Below are 24,501 nucleotides of genomic sequence, written 5' to 3' on the forward strand. Positions count from 1 at the left end.
CTGGTAAAACTTCAGAAAAAATACTGATGGTAAGTATTTTACCATGTGTCAAGACAGATTAAACACTAACGATTGAAACAAGAGACTGAAACCAATTTAAAACTTATAATTCTTGCAAAGCAAAAAATAGGTGGACTAAAAATCATAGAGCAAAGGAGAGGAAAATAGAAAAAGCTCACTGTTCTATGCATAGTAGGTGAGATTTCAAGGATACCAGTGACAGCTGATAATCAAGAGCAAAAGGTTTCTAAAAAAAAAAAAAAAAAAAAAAAAAACAGGGACTAATGCTATGAGGGAAGTTAAAAATACAAAGGCGAACCAGAACAAAAACATAAAATTTCCAAAATACTAAACCAAAAGTATTATCAATTAAAGTGCAAATAATCCACATCTCACACAGAAACATGGCAAATATAACTAAAATATTACGGAAGTGTTGAGAACAAACCCATCAGTCATACTCACAAATGAAGCGGAATTAATTTGCTATTAAAAGAAAAAGATCTTTTCATTTTAGCTCACAAAGCAAGACCTAATGATATGCTGCATACAGGAGGCCAGCTAAAATGAAGTAATTCACAAAGGCAAAAATTAATGGGGAAGGCAAAAAGATACCAGACAAATGTAAATAATAGAAGCAACAGGAAATCATACTTTCGGTGAAGCATAGTTTAAGCCAGAAAGCTTTACTTTTTTTTTGAGATTGTATTTATTATCATTCTCAATGGGGAAGCACTGGGAGCCTTTCCCCTAAGATCAGGAACAAGACAGGGATGTCCACTCTCACCACTGCTATTCAACATAGTGCTGGAAGTCCTAGCCTCAGCAATCAGACAACAAAAAGACATTAAAGGCATTCAAATTGGCAAAGAAGAAGTCAAACTCTCCCTCTTCGCCGATGACATGATACTCTACATAGAAAACCCAAAAGTCTCCACCCCAAGATTGCTAGAACTCATACAGCAATTCGGTAGCGTGGCAGGATACAAAATCAATGCCCAGAAGTCAGTGGCATTTCTATACACTAACAATGAGACTGAAGAAAGAGAAATTAAGGAGTCAATCCCATTTACAATTGCACCCAAAAGCATAAGATACCTAGGAATAAACCTAACCAAAGATGTAAAGGATCTATACCCTCAAAACTATAGAACACTTCTGAAAGAAATTGAGGAAGACACAAAGAGATGGAAAAATATTCCATGCTCATGGATTGGCAGAATTAATATTGTGAAAATGTCAATGTTACCCAGGGCAATATACACGTTTAATGCAATCCCTATCAAAATACCATGGACTTTCTTCAGAGAGTTAGAACAAATTATTTTAAGATTTGTGTGGAATCAGAAAAGACCCCAAATAGCCAGGGGAATTTTAAAAAAGAAAACCATATCTGGGGGCATCACAATGCCAGATTTCAGGTTGTACTACAAAGCTGTGGTCATCAAGACAGTGTGGTACTGGCACAAAAACAGACACATAGATCAGTGGAACAGAATAGAGAATCCAGAAGTGGACCCTGAACTTTATGGGCAACTAATATTCGATAAAGGAGGAAAGACTATCCATTGGAAGAAAGACAGTCTCTTCAATAAATGGTGCTGGGAAAATTGGACATCCACATGCAGAAGAATGAAACTAGACCACTCTCTTTCACCATACACAAAGATAAACTCAAAATGGATGAAAGATCTAAATGTGAGACAAGATTCCATCAAAATCCTAGAGAAGAACACAGGCAACACCCTTTTTGAACTCGGCCATAGTAACTTCTTGCAAGATACATCCACGAAGGCAAAAGAAACAAAAGCAAAAATGAACTATTGGGACTTCATCAAGATAAGAAGCTTTTGCACAGCAAAGGATACAGTCAACAAAACTCAAAGACAACCTACAGAATGGGAGAAGATATTTGCAAATGACATATCAGATAAAGGGCTAGTTTCCAAGATCTATAAAGAACTTATTAAACTCAACACCAAAGAAACAAACAATCCAATCATGAAATGGGCAAAAGACATGAACAGAAATCTCACAGAGGAAGACATAGACATGGCCAACATGCATATGAGAAAATGCTCTGCATCACTTGCCATCAGGGAAATACAAATCAAAACTACAATGAGATACCACCTCACACCAGTGAGAATGGGGAAAATTAACAAGGCAGGAAACAACAAATGTTGGAGAGGATGCGGAGAAAAGGGAACCCTCTTACACTGTTGGTGGGAATGTGAACTGGTGCAGCCACTCTGGAAAACTGTGTGGAGGTTCCTCAAACAGTTAAAAATAGACCTGCCCTACGACCCAGCAATTGCACTGTTGGGGATTTACCCCAAAGATACAGATGCAATGAAACGCCGGGACACCTGCACCCCGATGTTTCTAGCAGCAATGGCCACGATAGCCAAACTGTGGAAGGAGCCTTGGTGTCCAACGAAAGATGAATGGATAAAGAAGATGTGGTTTATGTATACAATGGAATATTACTCGGCTATTAGAAATGACAAATACCCACCATTTGCTTCAACGTGGATGGAACTGGAGGGTATTATGCTGAGTGAAGTAAGTCAGTCGGAGAAGGACAAACATTATATGTTCTCATTCATTTGGGGAATATAAATAATAGTGAAAGGGAATATAAGGGAAGGGAGAAGAAATGTGTGGGAAATATCAGAAAGGGAGACAGAACGTAAAGACTGCTAACTCTGGGAAACGAACTAGGGGTGGTAGAAGGGGAGGAGGGCGGGGGGTGGGAGTGAATGGGTGACGGGCACTGGGTGTTATTCTGTATGTTAGTAAATTGAACACCAATAAAAAAAAATAAAAAAAAATAAATGTTTGGTAGAATTCCGCTGGGAAAAAAAAAAAAGAGATTGTATTTATTTATTCATGAGAGACACACAGAGAAGGGCAGAGACACAGGCAGAGGGAGGAGCAGGCGCCCTGTAGGAAGAGCCCAATGTGGGACTCGATCCTGGGACCCTGGGGTCATGACCTGAACCAAAGGCAGACGCTCAACCACTGAGCCCCCCAGGGGGCTAAATGTGACAAATAAGGTCTCTTTTTTAATGTTTAAAGCCACAAGTCATTATGAAGATATTACACAAAATACTTATAAACCAAATAACAAAGCAGCTACTTTTATAAGGCAAAATCTACAAAAGAAGCAAGGAAACATGGCCAGTAACAGGCCAAAAACTTAGAGTGAAAAGAAATCATTAAATTCCCAGCTCAAAAACTAGAAATACAAGAAAAAGTAAAATGAAATTAAATACAAAGAAGGCTGTAATAAAGACAAGGTAGAAATTTTGAGGAAATTAATACAAAAACTGTAGAACTCATGGATCCTGGGCTTTGGCGGACATTAGCAAATTAGAGGAAAACGCTATTTCAATTTTCTTGTCCAAAAAAGAGGGGTAATTATATAAAATATAAAGTAAGAAATTACAAAAGCAGAAGTAAAGTTTGAAACGGGAGACATTTTTTTAAATCCTAAGAGACTACTTTGAAAACTTTTTTGCAAATAAACTTGAAAACAAAGATAAAAGGACATTTTTTTCTTAAAGAAACACAGAACACCAAAATTGATCCTGACAGAGTATAAAGTATGAAAAGACCAATTTCCATAGGAAAACAAGGTGATTATTCCCAAAACGGGAGACAAGCATGGTTTTACAATGGAATTCAATCAAATCTCCAAAAGCCAGTTGTCACTAAAGCTCTATAAATTGCTAGACCTGGGATCCCTGGGTGGCGCAGCGGTTTAGCGCCTGCCTTTGGCCCAGGGCGCGATCCTGGAGACCCGGGATCGAATCCCACGTCAGGCTCCCGGTGCATGGAGCCTGCTTCTCCCTCTGCCTGTGTCTCTGCCTCTCTCTCTCTCTGACTATCATAAATAAATAAAAATTAAATAAATAAATAAATAAATAAATAAATAAATAAATAAATAAATAAATTGCTAGACCTTTGAGAATAAAGGAAAGCTCCCTATCATGAAACAAATATAAAAAGGATATCTAAAAAAGATGAAGACACGTCTCAACTATAAGGTGAAACATGAATATCATTCATGAATACCAATGCAAAATACTAAATAGTATACTAGCAAACAGAATCCAACATCTCACAAAGTATATACTATACCATGGCCAAGGGGGCTTCATTTCAGGGTGCAAATGGTTTCAATTAATATTATACACCATATTAATAGATCTACAGAGGAAAAAATTCATAATTCCAGAAATGCTAAAAAAGCCTTTGACAAATATCAATTCCAATTCCTGATTCAACAATATAATCAAGAAAATTGAGGGATAATTTCTTTTTTTCCCCCGAGGGATAATTTCTTAACGTGAATCTTTATATGCCAAAATATTAGTCATTTCTAACAAGATCTAGAAAAAGGCAAAGTTACAATTTCTACTATTGCTCACTATTACACTAGAGATATTAGTGAATGCTATTAGATAAGAGATATCAATTAGTTGCATGTGAATTGGTAAAGAAAAAATTAGGTTTGTATATATGATAGGATAGTATATATTGAAAAGTCAGATAATGCTTGACCCATAAAAAAAAGTCAGAAAGGCAGCAGGAGGGTAGGAGGATATAATATAAGCATTTATAAATCATTAACATTGACACACAAACCCAATAACCAGTTGAGGACATTATAGTTGAAAAAATACCCTTTACAACTGGGAAAAAATTAAATATTTAGGACTCGATTTTAAAAATACGAAAAATCTGTACAAGGAAATCTTTAAAATATTTCTGAAAACTATAAAATAAATATGAAGAGGGATGCCTAGGTGGCTCAGTGGTTGAGCACCTGCCTTTGGCCCAGGGTGTCATCCTGGAGTCCTGGGATCGAGTCCCACATGGGGCTCCCTGCAGGGAGCCTGCTTCTCTCCCTGCCTGTGTGCCTGCCTCTCTCTCTGTGTGTCCCTCATGAATAAATAACATAAAATCTTTAAAAAATAAAAATAATAATAAATATAAAGAATAGGAAAGACAGCCGATGTTCCCATATTAGATGACACAGTGTTATGAAGATGTTAGTTCTCCCAAAGTTAATTTACAAATTTAACATAATCCCAATAAACACACAAACAAGTTTTGCAGGTTTTTTTTTACCGGGCTAAATTTATTGATAATAAAGCCCATATATTGTGTTTTAAAATGCAAAAATAGGGCACCTGGATGGCTCAGTTGGTTAAGCATCCAGCTCTTGAATTTTGGCTCAGGTCATGATCTCAGGGTCTTGAGATGGAGCTCTGCCTGGAGCTCAGCCCGGGGTGGGAAACCTGCTTAAGAATCTCTCTCTCCAAAAAAAATAAATAAATACATAATAAGATTCTCTCTCTCCCTCTGTCTACCCCTCTGTCTACCCCTCTGATCCCCTCTCTCCCTCTCAAAATACAAAACAAAAACAAAACAAAACAAAAGAAAAAGAAAGAAACAGCAAAAGTAGCCAGAAAAACTGAAAGGAAAAACAAAACAAAATGAAAATATGAGGTGGAACTCACCTTATAAGACATTAACACAAAATGTTTCAGCCTCAATGTACTATTTATTGAATCCCTACTATTACTATAGTGTGGTGACAAATAAATAAAAAACAGATGACAGAATGGAACAGAAAGATCAGAAATAACCAAAGTTCACAAGAAAATGTAATATATGAGAAAGTGGGTGTCTCAAATAACAGAAGCAAAGATTGATTTCTTTCAGAAACGATGATGAGCTAACAGAAAAGCCATTTGGTAAAGAGAAAAATGAGATTCATACTTCATACTATAACTCCTATAACTATACTATACTATACTATACTATACTAAACTACTATAACATACTATAACTCCAAGTGGTCTAAGGAATCAAATATAAACAAATAAAACAATGCAAGTACTAAAAGCAGACATGGATGATTCCACTCAAAGTGGAATATAATCAGTAATACTTGAGGCAAACAGTATTAAAATAAATAAAATAGCCATTGAAGAGAATAGGAAGATAAGAACCTAAGTAACTTTGTTGAATATTATTTGAATTATATTCTGTAAGGCTAAAGATGAAGATAACTGTACTTCGGTATTTTATTCTAGTTAATTTGTTTTCATAGACAAATGATATTAAAGTTTTAGAACTACATTTTGTATTTGCAGCAATTTTTAAAAAAATAAAAAAAAAACATGCTATGGGTGAATCAGAGCCAGGTACCTGACTGTTAGAAAAAAGACAAGACAAATAAGGAAGGAGGAAACGGAACAAACTACATTGTGTTTAGTTCGGAAGCAGAACTATCAGTATGAACTCATGGTTTATGATACATTTAAAAAGGGATATTAAACTATGGATGCCTGTGTGTTTATATAACGTATGTTTTCTACCTATGCTCACTGAAATGGTTAAGAAGCAATAACACCCAATATTAATGAATATATCCAGTGCCCCGATCTTGAAGTCTAAATACCTTGGAGAAATGGTGAATTTTATTGCTTCAGATCAAGAAGAGTCTGGAATATCTTACTTTTTAGTAAGGATGTGATCAGAAAATGATGGGGACGTAGGGAAGGACCCAGAAGCCAAAATGTAGGAAGCCCCAGTGCCAAATTTATTTTGAACAACAAAATAAATAATGATAGTAATGGGTTATAAGCTACAAAATAAACATATGTGTAAGTCTGCACTGAGAATAAATGAATAGATAAATAAATGGAGGATAAGTTATTGCTCTTCCTTAGAGCAGGATTACAATTAATATGTGTCAAAAGAGTCACCCTTTGGCAAACAGCACAGGAATGCTGCTACAGAGAAGAATGCTGGGTGCTAGCTTAACAAACAAACATGTGCTAAGAAATGTTTGCATAGTTTGTCGCCGTGACAGTATCTCCTCACAACACGTGTATTAATCCAGGAGGGGAAAAATAATAACTTTACAGTGGAGAAAGCTAAAAGAAACCACACTAAACCAAGTGATTAAAATTAACAGCACCAGCAAAGAGATATACTAACATCATGTTCCTCCTGATAAAACGCACGGAAAGGCCACAACATCCCTACTGTGTTATCCTTCGCAAAAATGTGTGAACCCAGTGGAATAATGAAAATACCAGACAGACAGACATTCTACTGCCTGGTATTCTTTAAAGTTGTCAAGTTGATAGAACAAACAGAAAAATAGAAATGACGTCGGATTGGAGGAAAATAAGGAGACATGCGAACAAAATGCAATGTATGATCTTGGTTGGAGTTCTCAAACAGATGGAAAGACATTAGTGAGGCACCGGCCATGATTTGAATAAGGTTTGTAGATTTATTACTAGCATTCTATCACTATTATTTTCTTGATTTAGGTAAGGTCTTCTATGGTTATATAAAATGTTAACATTAAGGTTAAAGGGTTTATGGAAATTCCACGTATGGATACTATTTTATGAAGTCTAAGTTTTACCTTAAAATTAAATAATTAAAACAGTCTTAGAAAACACCAAATTGCATATGAGGAAATCAGATTAACATAATAAACCAAATGTAAAACAATTAAATTTAAGAAAATTTAGGGGGCCCTGTGGGCAAGCTCAGTTAGTTAGTGGCTGGCCAACTCTTGGTTTCCACTCAGGTCATGATCTCAGGATACTGGGATTGAATCCCACCACCCCCACCTTGCCCTGGCTCCCATGCTCAGTGGTAGGCTGCTTGTGGATTCTCTCTCTCTCCCTTCCTGTGCCCCTCCCCTTGTGCACTCGCTCTTTCTCTCTGTCTCTCTCAAATAAATAAAAAAATCTTCAAAAAAATTAAAAAGAAGAAAATTTTCAACCGAGAAAATTGACAAAGCCAAATTGATAAATTTCACAAGGCTTCTGTAGGCAAAATAAATATGCAAAGTAACTATTCCTTCTGTATACTGCTAATATAAAATTAGAAAATAAATTTTTAAAAGTCCATTTACATTGGCAACAAAAATTCCAAATATATAAAATTAAATTGAGCAAAATATATTCAACTTTTCTTCACAGAAAACAATAAAAATATATATAAATAGAGAAATACATAATGTTCATGAATTTAGTATAGCAAAAATTCAATATGGCAATGATTTCAATTTCCCCATATTGACCATAGACTTAAAGCAAGCAATCTCAGTGAAAATGTTGACTGGAAAAAAAATAATGTTGACTGGTTATAATTTTTGTTTGTTTTTAATAAGTCATGAGGGGTGACTTAGAAGTTAATTATTATAAAACATACATAAATACAAAGGACCAAGAAAAACAAGTAGAATTACCTCTACTATAACCGGCTTATAATTACTTAAAACAGTGCTGCACTGGCACAAAATTAGAACCCTACTTAGCTTTCAAATATTCTCTTTTATTTTAACAGCTATAAAATAATTACATCAAAATATATATAAAGTATTTATATGATATGCCTTTCCTCCCACATCAGACTATGACCAGTGCCAATTTAACAACAAGGGCCAATTTAACTAATAATCATCAAAACTAGCTGTCTCTGACATACATCAGACACTCAAGGAATATGAGCTATATGATTAAAATGACATTAGTAAATACGATTTTCATAGTCACTGAAACCCCAAACAGATAACTCAAACTTACCTCCTATATCTGGGCGAAGTTTGTTGTCATAGCCTTGAAGCAAAGAGTTGAGAATTTGTGTTATATCTCCTTCATGAATCTTTGGTGCCAAGACCCAAGTTTTGTTCACTGTTAAATCCTCATCATCTTCGTCATCCACTTTATCAACACTAAATAATTAAAAAAAAATTGATAGAAAGTTCAACCAAATTCTGTATTGAAAAACACAGTTGAAGTTTATTGTAATTCTTATCATTTTGTTGGGAAGTAGTAAGAGGGGAAAAAGCATTAATGACATTTTACATTCAGTAAGGCTCATGCTTTCCTCACATGAATCATCTTGATATAATAATACTCAAAAATTAGGAATGCAGTACAGCAAATGTAACACATAATACTGAAGTAATAAATTGAACCTTGGCCACCACAGTTGTCCTTAAAGGGTATTGAAATTAGGCACCAAAAAGGTGAATGGAGGTCGAGATGTGTGCAGTACACAATCTGCACAACTGTATGGGGTGACTCTAAACCACCACACCCAAAAATACAAAATTTAAAGGTAAATAAATACAGGAAAAGTTGTAAGAACTAGTGAGATATTTAAAAATGCATGTGTAGACAAGAAGAATAAAGGAACAAGTATTGAACACATCTACGCTTCTTCCTTCCAATTCAGAAGAACCCAGGCATCATATTCCAAGAACTTTGTCAGAGATTGTCTTGTCATCAAATCATGAATGGGTTGCTCAACTCATATGTGGAATATAAGAAATAGTGAAAGGGATTATAAGGGAAAGGAGGGGAACGGAATGGGGAAAATTAGAGATGGAGACAAACCATGAGAGCCTACTGACTCTGGAAAACAAACAAAGGGTTGCAGAAGTGGAGGTGAAGGGGGATGGGGTAACTGGGTGATGGACACTGAGGAGGGCGCGTGATGGGATGAGCACTGGGGGCTATACTATATGGTGGCAAATTGAATTTAAATTAAAAAAAAATAAAAAATGAATGGGTTGCTCACCTGCCACATATACAGAGAGGGGCATGACTATCAAGTTTTATGAATAGAAGTGAGACTTTAAAAATCAAGTTACACCATCACCTCTATTTTGCAAATGAGAAAACTTGGAGACGGTAGGGAATTAGCCAATGCACAAACTCACTTATTAGCAAAACTGAAAATCAAGTCCTAACTCTCCACTTAATGCTTCTCGTTATACCCCCGGGTTTAGCAAGTATATGGATTCAGCTTAACTCTGCACTGTGGTAGAAAATGCAGCAAAATAGATGTTCACCTACAGTTCATCAAAAGTAACAAACTTCTCCTTGTTACTCTTAAAGAAGGCCATCGGCAAATGAGTGTGAACATCCTAGACTAACATCCGGGTGTTACTCTACTCAGTCCTCCAGTGAAAAAGGGTCCAAAAACTAAAACACTTACGTTGGTGAAATCAGGCAAATCCAAAAGTACATCAGTTATTTCCATATGTTTCAGAGACAGGCTTCCCTCTAGCAGTAAATATGCAAATGTAATTCAGTATCTTTAGTTGATTTTTCTACACTATCCATTTAGATCTCTTTTGCTCTGGGCCTAAAACATCTTAGCTACTACAGCCCTCACCCTTTTATCCCTTTTAAAATACTTTTTTTCAGGGGCTCCTGGGTGTCTCAGTCAGTTAAGCAGCCGACTCTTGATTTTGGCTCAGCTCATGATCTCTGAGATAAAGCCCTGCATCACGCTCCCGGCTCAGCGGGGGAGTCTGCTTATGGACTTTCTTCCTCTCCCTCTGCCCCTCCCTCCACTTGCATGCAGTCATGTGCTCTCTCTTTCTCTCTCTCTCAAATAAATGAATCAATCTGTAAAAAATTTTCCAGTTTGAGATATAATTGACATATTATAGCATAAATGTAAGGTGTACAACAGAATGATTTGAGATATATACATATATATAGCAAAATTATTACCATAGCTTAGTCAACATCCACCCTCTTTATCCTTAATGAGTACAAATTAGCACTATAAATTAAAACATCACCTTTAAAATACCTTCTACCTTATTTCTTCTCAGTAGCAATTCTATTGGTAGTTATTATCAACAGATAATGGTCTGGGCTTTTATTCTCAATATTTCTTCTCTCCTTCTTGTCAGAATTATACTTTTCACTCCATTGATGCCTAATTTGGTCACATGACCCGAAATGCTCCTTCCTTGCAGGAGCATGATGGGTCCCTGTTCTACAGAACTCGGATGTGGCCCTGTGTGATTCCTGTGATTCGCTTTGGCTAATGGAGCAGATGTGACATGCATCACCACCAAGAAGAAGATCTCATGTCAGTGCACAGTTCACCGTATCTCTCTTGTCCTTCTGCCCAAAGACCAGCCAAACCCAGGGGCTACACCATTACTTCACTCTCAGAGTGAAGACCACACGGACAGGGCCAAACTGGCCTATAATGGACATGTAGCCTGACAGAGAAAGAAACATTTGGTCTTGTAAGTCATTGAGATTTGGGGGTAGCTCACTACACAGTATACAACTTAAATTCTCATGTGAACCCCTATGGTACATTTAGTTAACAGGTCTTTAATGAAGAGCTTATTTGTATTAATCATGTTGCTATGTTTAACTTCAAAAAGTATATACTACTGAAGTACTGAAGTATGGTCATATGATTTCTTTAAGATAATTTCTTATTTCCTCTCAATAAAATATACACATACACACCCATTCATTCATAAACTAAGGTGCCAAAAATACTAAAGTATTAAGAATCCCTGCTGGTGTGTCCTCCAGGAAAGTTAGCTTATCTAATTAGAATTGCTAACCCATACGCAACAACCCAGATTTTAGAGCGTCCATTTAGCTTTATATTCCAGTTTTATAGAACGAAACATCTGGTGGTTAGAGGCAGGCCACTGCACATATAAGCAGTTGATCTTTCTTTGAAACATGATTATAGTCAAATGGAAGTTTCCAGAAAAAAAAATAAAAAGCTTTTTTATTTCCTATTTTTTTTAACAGTAGCAACATCCTGATAATCCAAAAGCACATGCTGATAGTGATGTATAGTCCCCCTTTTCCCAGCTAGCTCAGAGGTAACGTGAGAATCTCAGCGCCACCACAAACCTAACTGTCCTCATTTTTGGCAATAATAGAAAGGAAATTTCATTATAATTAATTTTTCTACATCTTCCCTCCAAGCTTTCTAAATTACTTTCAGAATATTCATTAATTATATTAAGATCTTAGTGGTTATTATTTTGGTGATTAAAAGGTACTTGTCACAATTTTAAAAATAGTTCACATAGTTTATCTGATGTCTCCATATCCTTCAGAGGCTGAATGATTTTTGTGCTGTTTATATACATTGAGGGACCATTCATTTTGGGGGAAAGAAGTATGATTTTCTCAGGGAACAGAGACTTTCTTGACTCCGGCTCAGCACTTCTTTGAAAGAAGTTGAATAAGTATAGTTTTATAATTAATGGAAATATATTTAGACCCCTGAATATAAACTTTTAGTAGCTGTTATTTTAAAAATTAATGTTTTTATTGTTATTATCAACCACTGAGTGCCTATAGTGCACCATTAAGTTCTCACCATGTTTCAGGAATTCTGTGCTAGGTTCTTTCCACATTTTATGTCATTTGATCCAGAGTAATCCTGTGAAATAAATATTAATATTCCTGCTTTACAGATGAGAAAAAAATAGATTTATAGAATTTCTAGGATGCACCCTATTAAATAATAGAACCAGGAAGATTAACTTAATTTGAAGATTGTTTTCTGTCTCTCTTTTTTTAAAATTTTTGAAAAAGTTTCCATTGTATCATCTCATTTTATCTTTATTAAAAAATCCAGGGTGGTTGGGTTGTGAGTTTTCTAATTCATAAGAATGTGGCAACAGTTATGGTAGGCAATTAGTACCTTTGGACTGTGCATGGATAGGATGCTAGGCTCCATCCTTGAATTCCAAAAAGCTAGAATAATCATTTCAGGGAATCACACACACATTCTCTGATAAAAAAAGACTTTCTAACGTGTGCTAAACTTCCATGTCCAATGTTCTAATTTTTTATAGAGGAAATATCAGGTACTACCGTCTGAAAATACAAAGTTGTATTCCTAATCTAGATTATCTATTTTTCTTTTTCTTTTTTTTCTAAAGATTTCTTTATTTATTTGAGAGAGAGAAAGAGAACGACAGAACGTACAAGCTGGGGAAGAGACAGAAGAAGAGGGAGAAGCAGACTCCCCGCTGGGCAGGGAGCCTGATGTGGGACTTGATCCCAGGTCCTGGGATCATGACCTGAGCTGAAGGCAGACGCTTCACCAACTAAGCCGCCCAGGTGCCCCTCTCTTTGTTTTCTAATAAAGGAGAAAACTACTTAAACAAATGGTATAGAAAACCATCATACCCAAAGATGTTTATCATACTATTATCTATGACAGCACAAATCTTAAACACTAAGAGTATGAGTAATTAATCATATAACCCTATGATGTTAACGGATGTAGCCATTGGATTGATTTTGTGAATAGTCTATTAAAAATAGAAAATTATCATCATATTTTAATGTTATATGAAAAATAACATATAACAATTTGTTTTTATCAAGACTTATGTATCAAAATGGCTGAAGATTTCATGGGAAGGTGGCATTATGAGTACAATAAGTATGCAACCTTCGTGGAGCTGTAGAAAATTAAATTTTGTTTGTTTATTAGCAGTCTGCTACAGTCTTTCTGTAGAATTTTGTAATTTTAAATACATTGAAAAGGAGTTAATTTGTCATTAATGCCTACCTAAAAATGAACCGGCTTTTCCTATAAATCAGATAGTGTTTTGAAATAAATTTCTAATCATAAAATTAAATCATTAAACAGAGCCAATTGTAGAGAGAAGCAGAACTTTGTGCTCTGCCAAGAAAACACCAGTGGCAGCCCTGAAAATTTGCTACTCAGTTCTTCCCTGGGAAGAACGTAGTTGACTGACCCCAGCTGCCAGAATCCCCCCACCCCCCACCCCCGGACCAGACCTGCATCTGCACCAGATCCACACTTTCACGTGGGCAACTTTCAGCAATGACTGAACACAGTGGCAATCCTGGTACAGACCCATTCTTGCAGGATTAGGGGCTCCTCTAAAGGGCAGCTCTCACTGACCCGGTCAAAACTTTATTAAAAATATTGTTAGTACTACAGTCTGAGATTTTTCTGACGCAAACTTCTCCCCCCAGACCCTCCCACCGACTTTCACAAGTGTCAGACCTCTATTATTATCTGAGGCCCCTCCCAGCCTACTTCTACTTCTTCCCATTTATCTCACGCAGGCATTTCTCTCAAAAATCTCCTACATGTCTAATCTCATCTCAGCATCTGCTTCTCCATGGCTCTGTTGCTCACATTTTTTAATTGACAGAGCTAATTATTTACTAAAGAAAATTTTTGAGTCACCTACATCAGCATTGGTTTGTCTCTTTTTATCTAGGCTATTTTGATATATTATACAAATAAATCTCTTTATATAATAAGTGATTGTATGTGAAAAAGTACTTGGATGAGTGTAATTTCTGTTCTTAATAAAATGAGCAAAAGTTTTGAATTAATAATAACTAAGACGGGCTAGGTAAAGCAGGTATGTTATACCATACAATTATAAAGAGAATTCATTTTTGTAGCTGGAGAAAAATAATATAGGGCTATAGCAAGTCAGTCAATTAATATAAACTGTCTTTCATAAAAAGGCTAAATATTCATCAGGGTTTGTCCAGGATGGCTTCGGTTTACACCCGTTGGCCTAGAATAATAATAGCATCCTCTTTCACTCACAAAATGGCCTAATTTGGATGATAAATTATATAGTCACCATGTATATAGTTCATATAAAGGTGACTGCAAATGTCCTGGTTCTGACACTTGGGGAAAACTCTTCCATTAATCTGTTTCGATGATGGAGATGCAACTCCAAAGCCAGGCCTCATCTGTGATCTGCTGCTCATGACAGATTAGTGTTTCCTTATAAACATCAGATATGTTTCTAGAGCATAAGTCGAGTGACGTGTTCTAGGAAAGAAACATACCCATTCTAATGTTTGAGTAGAAGATGTCCTAACGCCAAAACCTACAGGAGCTAGCTTTTAAAGAGTCGATACAGCTATTGATTTTAGATCTGAAATCAAGAGAAAAAGAAAAAGATAAAAAAGCAAATTCTCCTGCTTTCCTATCTTCCTTTATATTCTAGCTGCTAAATTCTCTTGTGCAGAGCTCCTTTCTACAATTGTAGCTCTGAGTCATCTTTATTATTCGCAAAAGTTAGTAGGGAAGGAAAAGAAATAAAAGCATGACAGGGTTATAGATCTGAACTTTCAGCATTTTAGAGAAGTGAAATGATAGCCCACTCAATTCTATGATTATTTATTTTTTTAGCACAATGGAATATGGGCTCTATCACTTAACACACAGAGAAGAATACTTAGGAAATACAAGGAAAGAGAAAGGAGCTTAGCCTGGAATACTAAGTAAGTGTGTTCTACTATGTGTTTCCAAAATGTCCAGGGCTTAACTCTCCCTTAAAATCGATCACACTGCATCTTAATTAACTACCTTATTTATTTACGACCTCTCTAAACTCCTTGAAAGCAAAAGTTAAGGTTTTTAATATGGTATTGTTGGCACATAGCTCAATGCCTAACACCTAGTAGGTGTCCAATAAAAATATTTGGTGAACAAATGGAAAGAATATTAGAGCTATATTGGAAGTCATCTTGTTATTTGCATATAGAATTACGGTGAATCAAGAAAATAAACAACTAAAAACTAGAGCTATTGGCCTTAATAGGAAAATTTATTATTGTAGCTAGCCTAATGTAAAATTAATTAAAAAAAAAACAAAAAAACAAAACCACAAACAAAACAAAACAAAAAAACAAAGTAGCTTTCTGATACCTGCACTAGCCTCTCATAAATAAAAATGAATAGAATATTTTTTCACAACGGTATGACTCATAAAATTATTAAGAAGAAATGTAATAGGGAAGGTATAAGTCTTATGTGAAAAAACAAAAAAAAATACTGAATAATATAAAAACACAAAAAAAGTAAAGGCAAAGTAAGCATTTTGGCTATAAAACAACATTGTTAACATATTATCCCCAAATTAGCTTATAAATTTAATGAAATTTTAATCAGAATCCCATAGTTCAGATGTAAGAGGTTAAATTCATCATAACTAAATAGAAGAATCAATATGGGAGTTGATACCAAATTATGGAGAGAACTGTTAGATGAAATTTTTCCTGCCAGAATAAAAAGAAAACATTTTTTAGAGGAGGGAAAAAAACCATACTTTTCATCGTCTATTAAAAAATAACCATTGAGTTGAAAATATATTAAAATAAATACCAAATTCCCTATTGTTCCAATTTTTATATATAGATCTTGACAATATAAATCAGTCCTTCAGAAACAATATAATTCTTCATGACGTTCACATTCTCTAAGACTTTGATGCTCTGATGCATCAGATAAGTTCTATTAAGTCTGCTAAGAATTTGACAAAGTGGAGGCTTATTAAATAAGAAAACATATTAAAAGATCCTACAATTGAATGGAAAAAAGAAATGACAATTAGTTCTTCTGAATGCAGAAAATAATATCTTTTTTTTCCTAAGTCATGGGATCACAAAATGAGAGATTAAAATATTTCCATTGACATAAGGATCCCCTCAGACCCATTCACTTAAAAAGGAGACTACCAATGCATAGAACAAAAACAGCAAGACTAGCTTTCTAGTCATTCCAGGTGTGACAGCTTACACATTTTTCAGAAAGAACTGTTACTAAGGAAATGACAGACACAAACATAAACTCATAAACCACCTGCATGGAGCCACAAATTAGTTTACAGAACATACAGGTCTGAGTAACACTTAAATTTAATCTAGCCAATATGGTTACTTTGTTCTAGTCAATATGGGGATTTTGTGAAAAAAGATGATCTTTACTCAAAACACACATTTCTCATGTGTTGGAAGATTATTGTGATAATTATATATATCTAGGGTGACTGAGAGGTGAGAGGTGTCCCTGTATTTAAGCAATTGACAAATTATGGGACCACAGTAAGTCCTAGAGATCTACTCAAATATTAACTTGTCCAGAACCCTTGATTCTAGCAGTCTTGAAACTACTTGGAAAGCCAAATCATACCCCGATCACACCAACAGTAAACTATTTTTATTAAGCTAACTATATTCTAAGCACAGACTTTCTGATATGCCCGTGTTGCTGCAGGTTAGGGTGGAGGGTGGGGGGCAACTTTACTTCTCTGTCCTTCATGCCTAGCAACAATCTTCACTCCTGGGTAACTCAAATGCATTTGTTCTCCATGCATCTGTCTAAAAATAAGGAGAGATTTTAAATCTCCAAGTACATTGTGTCCAGGAGAAAAGGATTCCTGCAGTTCAGAAGTCCACTCTTCAACTGAATGATACAGGTTATAACAGGATGTTTCTATTTTAATGCCCCACGTTAGATGACCAAAGGAAAGGATCTCCCAGAAGGCACGGGAATCCATTTTTCAATTTCAACAGGCCTACTAAACTCTGACACCCTACCATGGGCCACCGACTAGTAATGTTATCTCTCCCTCTCTCTTCTTCACTAATACTGACCCAAACTTATACCCACGACAGCTGAGAATGTTGAGTTGCAACTGATGCCAGCTTCCTTGATGTCCACATAGGTCATCTAGAGTTCTGAATAACAAATATAGCATTTTATCGTCAACATAAACTATTAGAGTTCGGGGTCATGGAGGACAGGGACTCTGGCCTCTGGGCATCTAGCCTATATTCTGTTACATATATGCCCTACATACAGGATAGCAGCACTATTAGGGCAAAGATTCCATCTGAACACTGCATCTCCAGTTGCTAGAACTTCTGCTTAACACACAGTAGGCACCGAGTAAATATTTGTTGAATGAATGCTAATGTTCAATAAATGTTTACTGAGTGAATTAATAGCTAAGACTATTTCCTGAAACATGAGGCTTCAGTTGGTTAAACTATTTCAGGGCAGATAGAATTAGATTCTGCGATATTTAAAAATAGAAAAAGACATAAATTTCATCTGCCTCCCACAGAGTACAAGAACTCTAACAAGCTTCTGCTTGAAGTCTAGTGATAAGGCATCCATTATTTTGTTAGAGGCCTTTTGTGTGGAAAAATAATCTCCCTTCACGCAGCTTTCACTACTCAGTTATGATTTGCCTGCTATACCTACGCGTAATACATTCAGCCATGATTTTATATAGCATCCTTAAAAATAAGTTGCTATCTGAGTCCTCCAAAAAAAAAAAAAAAAAAAAAGGTATTTCAATTCCAGATTCTTGCTTTTAACTCTTTATCCTATGGTGGTTTTTTTCCAGATCAAGGGCTCTACTTTTTTTAAGTTTTTCCTAAAATAATTAATCTAGCACTGCACAGAATATTCCAGATTATGTGATAGGTACCCAGGAGATTTTTATACCTGCTGTGCTTCTATCAGTTGCATTGTCTGTCCTTTCTTTTTCTCATTGCTTCCATCCCTCTTTTTCTTTTTTCCCCATTCATCCATAGTCATGTTCATTGCTTTGACTTATATTGCATTTGTAATCTGAGAAGTGTGGTGGTTAAGAAGGCAGGCTCCGAGCCTAGAACACGTGGGCTTCAGTCTTGGATCCAGCACTTACCAGCAAGATGTTTAGCGAGTTCCTAAAAATGGCTGTGCCCCAGTGTTCCCATCTGCAAAATGGGGAGAAGAACAATATCTAACCATTATTCTCTCTTCATACTTGATTGGTGATTTGGCTAAGTATAACATTCTAGGCTGAATGTTTGTCGTTAGAATTTTGGAGACATTTCCCCCATGGTCTTCTGGTTATTGCTGATGGGAAATCTCACAGCTCTCTAATTCTCCTGCCTTGATTGAGATCTCTTCCAACAGCAGACTATTCTGTTCATCCTTGGAGTTCTAGATGTATGTTTCCTTATTGTGACTACAAGATATTTTGATTCAATTAATACCATAAATCTAGGCCTTAGCATGGAGTATAAACTGCATGCAGGTAGAGGTACTCTTGTCTAGACTATTCGCCACTGTAAACCCAGCGTGTTGCACTCTGTATAGCACATGAACAGGCATTCAGGAGTGTTTGTTGGATAAAAGAATGAATGATCCCTCCGGAATTCAAAACAAACTTAATAATGCATAAGGGTTCAAGGATTTTACTGCACTTGAGACAACTTCCTCCGGCATAAATAATACTACAATCACTGTAATTCTCCGAATATCTGTTGTTATATCTTCTCAGTTAAAATTTTAAGTTCTATGTACTTTGCACAAATTTTCTCTCTTGGTCTTGAAACAAGCTGGAAAGGAGACTGTCATTTCCATTTTCACAAATGAGGACTCTCTGCTTCAAAGATTTTCCTGAAATCACCCTTGTGGGAAATGGTGGAGCTAAAGCTAGAATTTACATTCTAATGGCCAAGTCCAGGATTCTCAATTGGTACCATGTGTATATGTGAATTATTCTCCTGAGGCCCGTACATTTAATTTATGCCCACCTTTCCTCTTTCCCTTGTGGCAGTTATTTATCATATTTTGATACTATCTCAAGAGCTTCCCCACCCCCCACTCTCCCTTGTCTCTTCTCTTTTGGAACTCTGCCTTCATTAATATTTTCTTAGATAAAATTTAATCACCTTTATATAACTATAAAGTATTAGATTAGCCTATTTAATGATTGAATGAAAAGTCAGACATTTCCTTTTGTTGCTTAGGCAAAAGCATGTCTCATAATATAAAATGGAACAAAATAGAAGGAGGATATGCCTAAAAGACTGTATACAGGGGATTTATCTATTACAGTATTTGCATGGTAGCTTCAAAAGCATTTTGTCTCTCAGCCCCTTCTTTGAATATTTTATTATCATGGAACATCATTACTCAATAATTTTGTCCTCAAGTTTGCATCGGTATTGTATTAGAAAATTAAGTCAAAAATCTAAATGCCTAAAGAAAAATCATTTACTACCACCTCCACAAAATACATTACTGAAATTACTTGGAAATAATATACTCTATAAAGCAAATGTGTTTGAATATTTTCAATTGGACAACCTACTGCTAAATTGTATGATTACTGACTCATGAAATTGTTTGAAAAAAACAAAACAAGTTATTTTCCTTGGGCTCTGTCAAAATGTAACTTCTTAGTCAAAGCGTATCGCAAATTACTTTTTAGAACAACTAATACCTCCAAGCACTTTTTCAACTCTACTTAAAAATCTGATTATAATTAGATTTTTTTCCACATTATAAATAAGTCAAATCGAGCTTAAGGGATTTTAACCAACTTGTCAAGATGCCATAGAGCCTCACAGAGAACGAAACACAGGAACCATGACTACAGCTTTTAGTTACAACAATAGGATAGGCTTTCATAGTTCAGCAATATAAAAATCAATAGTGTCTCTACTGTATGCATTTGATGGAAACTAATGAGGAAACAGAAATTGTCTCTGGCTAAATATAAGAAATAACAACTTCCAGTTCGGTAAATTCTCAAAGAGATGACTTTGAGGATTTATTTTAGAAACCAGCAGAAGACAACTAAATTCTTATAAACAGAACCAGTTGTGACTAGTTTCAAAAGAAAGGTCCCTGAAAAGAAAGAGAGAGGGAGAAGGAAATATGAATGTAAAAGGTTTATACATGTTGATACCAATTATCTCCGACTGAATAGTAAGAGGGTGAAAACTTCACCACAACTGTAGCTACTTCCAAGTGAAGACATAAACTCTTATTATGGAGGCCCTGACAGCTAATTATAATGGCAACATACAGCTTTATTTTTTAATCTTATTTTATTGATTGGCCGGAATAATCCACATTATCTATACTATTACAATAAAATGAATTATTTATCTATTTTAAATGTATGACATTTCCCTCTCACTCACTCTTATATATGATTAAAAAAAAGTACATGGAATTCCAATTAGAATTTCACTCTTGAAAACTGCAAAGAAAAGCCAATAGTGCAACTATTTAGCTGTTTTATGTTTGGTTCAAATATTAAATATATGGAATGTGAAAATTGTGGAAATAAATGATCTCCTACTACCATCCATTCCTTAGATGAAGAAACTGTTCAAAGAAGCTGAGGACTCTTGACACAGATCTCGTCTCCAGACTTCCAGAACCCATCTCTGTCAACTATACTACATAACTCTTTAACTCTGAGCAGCTTGAAGAGAGTGCTGGAACCAACTATTATGATAATAATGTAAATATACTCAAATACAAAAGATATGCATTAAAACTAAACAAAGATTTTATTTATTTATTATTATTATTATTTTTTTGGATATTTCAGTAATCAGCTTGCCTATTAGTTTCCAAGGGAAACTTGCACTTACAATGGCAAAGGAGCATACAGGTTGTTATTTCTGAAAAACACTGGGTAAATCTGTTTTTACTTATGAGAACAGATTCACTTATAATATTATAAAGATGCATGAAAACACTGATACATGGTCTCCCAAAATATCTTCTATGCTTTTACAATATATTCAAGAAATAAAACCATTATGACACAACTTACATTTAAGAAATAATTAGTCTATAGTATGTTTGTGCCCATGCAGAACAAATTTAAGTTTCTAAGGGGAAAGGGTATATAAACTAAAACTGCAATATTAAAAAAAAAAAAAAAAGCACTGTGTGTCAAACGTTTCTTGGCAAGTCCGATATTGCTTAGTGGAGCTTAATCCATTCTCTGTTTTTGGAGAGAAAGTATAGTTTTTTTTTTTTTTTTTTCAGTTGTTCTTATCTACTGGTAATGGACAAAGACATTCACTCTCATATAGTAAAATTAATCATCAAAATAATTTATTTTAGTCATGATGCAAATGGTTATAAAGTCATGTTTCCATCTGCACAGTGATTGCATTTTACTCTTGAGTCCTAAACAGGCTCACATAAGAATATAATGTTAAGTGTGCATTATATGAAACACAGTTACATGATACGAATAGCGTGACCTTAAAAGTGTCTGTGTCTTAATATATTTTCACTCCATTCAGCCACTACTCCTATATGCAGGTGCAATAGCTGGGCTTTTTATTTTTCTGCCAGAATGATTTCAAAGTTTTATTGGAAGATATTACATCCAAAGGAGCCCAAATCTTATTCCTGTTGAGTTGGAGGCTTAAGGTTGCTAATGTCTCTCTCTTTGTCGCTCTATCTCTCTTTCTCTGTCTCTCTCTGTCTCTCTCTCTCTCTCTCTCTCACACACACACACACACATTCATATCCATACAATGTTTTACTTCCCCGTAGACAACCAATTAAAATAAAAATTATTCAGATAGCTCAATAAAACATACATGGTTATCCCTAACTGAAATATGGCACACTCTCAAACTTGATTTTTAAGCCATATTTATAATCTTTCTCCATATGTAACTTTGGTTTTTTCCAGAATAGCAAATGAAAAAAAAAAAAAAAGGATAGGGGAAAAAGCAATATTAGTTTATAGGAAAGCATCATACCTATCATGTTGTGTAACAAGTTTCTAAAATAACTTTCTCTTTAAAATGCAGAATTATCCAGAAAGTTCATCAATGACATTTATTCACTACATTTAGTAGCAAAATCATTCCTCACCCCCCGCCCCACACCCAGGAATTGAAGCTTTACTGGTTTCCAGTGTGTCAAGTCACACAAGACAAACAAAATAAAACAAATCCCAAAGTGAGCGGGCCTGCTTGCTGTCGCCCACAGGCTCCTTCATTCTATCAGGAAATCAGAGGATGTGCCCCGAGCAAAGCAGAAGCCTTAACTTAGAACGATTTTTTTTTTGTTTTGTTTTTTCAAAGAAAAAGAAACAAGGGGGCAAGGGGGCTGCTCGCAAAGCAGAGCTGTAAGGAACCCACTCACCAGTTGCCCAGATGCAGGGTCAGGAGCAAGAAGAGCAGCCTCACGACTCTACTCTGACTCCCCAGGAGGAAAGGGGAGCAGAGGGGAGCTTTCCAGGGACCCATCGGGGGCATCGTCCGCCGGGTTCTCCGCCGACCCGCCTCGCACCTGGGCAGCCGCGGGAGCAGCGGCGGCGGGAGGGGCCCCGGCCAGGTGCCCGCCAGTCAGCCCGCGGGGTGCGGCGGGGGCGGGCGGGCGCGGCGGGGTGCGGCTCCTCCCGGAGGGTGCGGGCGGGGGAGACGGGTGCAGGCGGGCTCCTCCGGGAGGGTGCGGGAGGGTGCAAGCGGGGTGCGACTTCTCCGGGAGGGTGCGGGCGGGGCGCGGACCGGCTCCTCCGGGAGGGTGCGGGCGGGTGCAGGCGGGCTCCTCCCGGCGGGTGCAGGCGGGGTGCAGCCGGGTGCAAGTGGGCTCCTCCGGGAGGGTGCGGGCGGGTGCAGGTGGGCTCCTCCGGGAGGGTGCGGGCTCCCCCGGGAGTGTGCGGGCGGGGTGCGGGCAGGTGCAGGCGGGCTCCTCCCGGCGGGTGCAGGAGGAGTGCGGGCCAGGTGCAGGTGGACTCCTCCGGGAGGATGCGGGAGGGGTGCGGGCTCCTCTGGGCGGGGTGCAGGCGGGGTGCGGGCTTCTCTGGGAGCGTGCGGGAGGGGTGCGGACGGGCTCCTCCCGGCGGGTGCAGGCGGGGTGCAGGCGGGCTCCTCCGGGAGGATGCGGGAGGGGTGCAGGCGGGTGCAGGCGGGCTCCTCCGGGGGGTGCGGGCGGGGCGGCCCGGAGCGCAGGGGGGCGGGGCTTCTCCTAGTAGCGGCCCCGCCCCGCGGGGGAAGGGGCCCGGCGGCTCCGCAGGCAGAGCAGCCCCGGGTCCCCGGCAGCGTCCTCGCGGCGGCGTGCGAGCGGCTCCCTCCTCTCCTCCTCCTCCCCCCTCCACTCCCCTCCCCCCCTCCTCGGCCCCCGCCTTCGGACTCCGGGTCCGCCTCCCCGGCCCGGCCCGCGGCGCGCAGAGGGCGCCTGACCGAGGTCCCCGGGCGCCCGAAGGCTCCGCTAATTTGCGTGAGCGGCGGCCTTCCCTCTCCGCGGTCCGCGGTCCGCGCGCAGGGAGCCCGGGAGGCCGTCGGTGCGTCCGTCCGTGCGTCCGTCCGTCGGACTGGAGGCGCGAGAGTGAGCGCGGCCGGGGAGCCCCCCCCCCCCCCGGGCGCCAGGTGATGCTCGGGAGCCTTCCAGGGCCACAGACAGGACTCCGGGGTTACGAGGGTCCTCGGGGCCGCGGGAGCCAGCGCCCCCCTCCCCGGGCATCCCCGCCCCCCGCCCCCCCCACCCCGTGCACCCGCCCCTAACTTGAGCGGCTCCGCGGCCGCAGTTGCCATGGCAACCAGAAGCCTCCCTCGGGCGGCGCGGACCGCGGCGGGGAGCGGGGATCGCCCCGGGGGGCGGGGGGGTCGCCCAGGCTCTGCTCCCCCAGGGCCACCTGGACTTGGGGAGCTTGGGCTGCCTCCGGGCTCCCCCCCCACACCCACCTGGACCGGAGCCGGATGGGGGGGCGGGGCTGCCCCAGGTGCCCGTCTCCCCGCGAACCCGGGGGCGCCAGGGGCCCGGGGCCTCCGACTGCTGCCGCCGCACCTTCTGGACCCCCCGCGGGGCCCGGCGGGGACACGGGGCGGGCTTGCCCGGGCCCCTGAGGCTTCTCCATCACCTCCTCCGCCTCCTCCGCAAACAGTCCTGACCTCGGTGCGTCTCTTCTCCCCCTGGCCCCGGCGAGGAGGCGGCAGGACCCTCTTCCACCGAGCGGAGCCCGGGGAGCTGCTGGCACTCGCCTCACAGGACCCAGGTGTCGCGGTGACGGATTAGGAGGCAGACAAATGGAGCTGAAAG

General features: G+C 38.6%; 1 protein-coding gene across 3 annotated transcripts in view; it reads right to left on the reverse strand.

Annotated features, from left to right (window-relative positions):
- The window catches only part of GABRG1 (gamma-aminobutyric acid type A receptor subunit gamma1), an 81,196-nt gene extending 58,370 nt beyond the window's left edge, over positions 1 to 22,826 (reverse strand). The window contains exons 1-3 of one of the 3 annotated variants that reach the window (XM_072774924.1): positions 22,606 to 22,743; positions 10,051 to 10,118; positions 8,631 to 8,779 (exon numbers count right to left, since the gene is read on the reverse strand). In XM_072774924.1, coding sequence (XP_072631025.1) covers positions 8,631 to 8,779; positions 10,051 to 10,082 — 181 coding nt within the window. In that variant the 5' untranslated portion in view covers positions 10,083 to 10,118; positions 22,606 to 22,743. Of the gene's footprint in view, positions 1 to 8,630; positions 8,780 to 10,050; positions 10,119 to 22,605 lie in introns of those variants that run through there. The other 2 variants (XM_072774923.1, XM_072774925.1) reach the window with 2 other exon arrangements.
- Between the last annotated feature and the right edge of the window lie 1,675 nt (positions 22,827 to 24,501).

This window comes from Canis lupus, chromosome 14, assembly GCF_048164855.1.
Source record: "Canis lupus baileyi chromosome 14, mCanLup2.hap1, whole genome shotgun sequence".
Taxonomy (NCBI): Eukaryota; Metazoa; Chordata; class Mammalia; order Carnivora; family Canidae; genus Canis; species Canis lupus.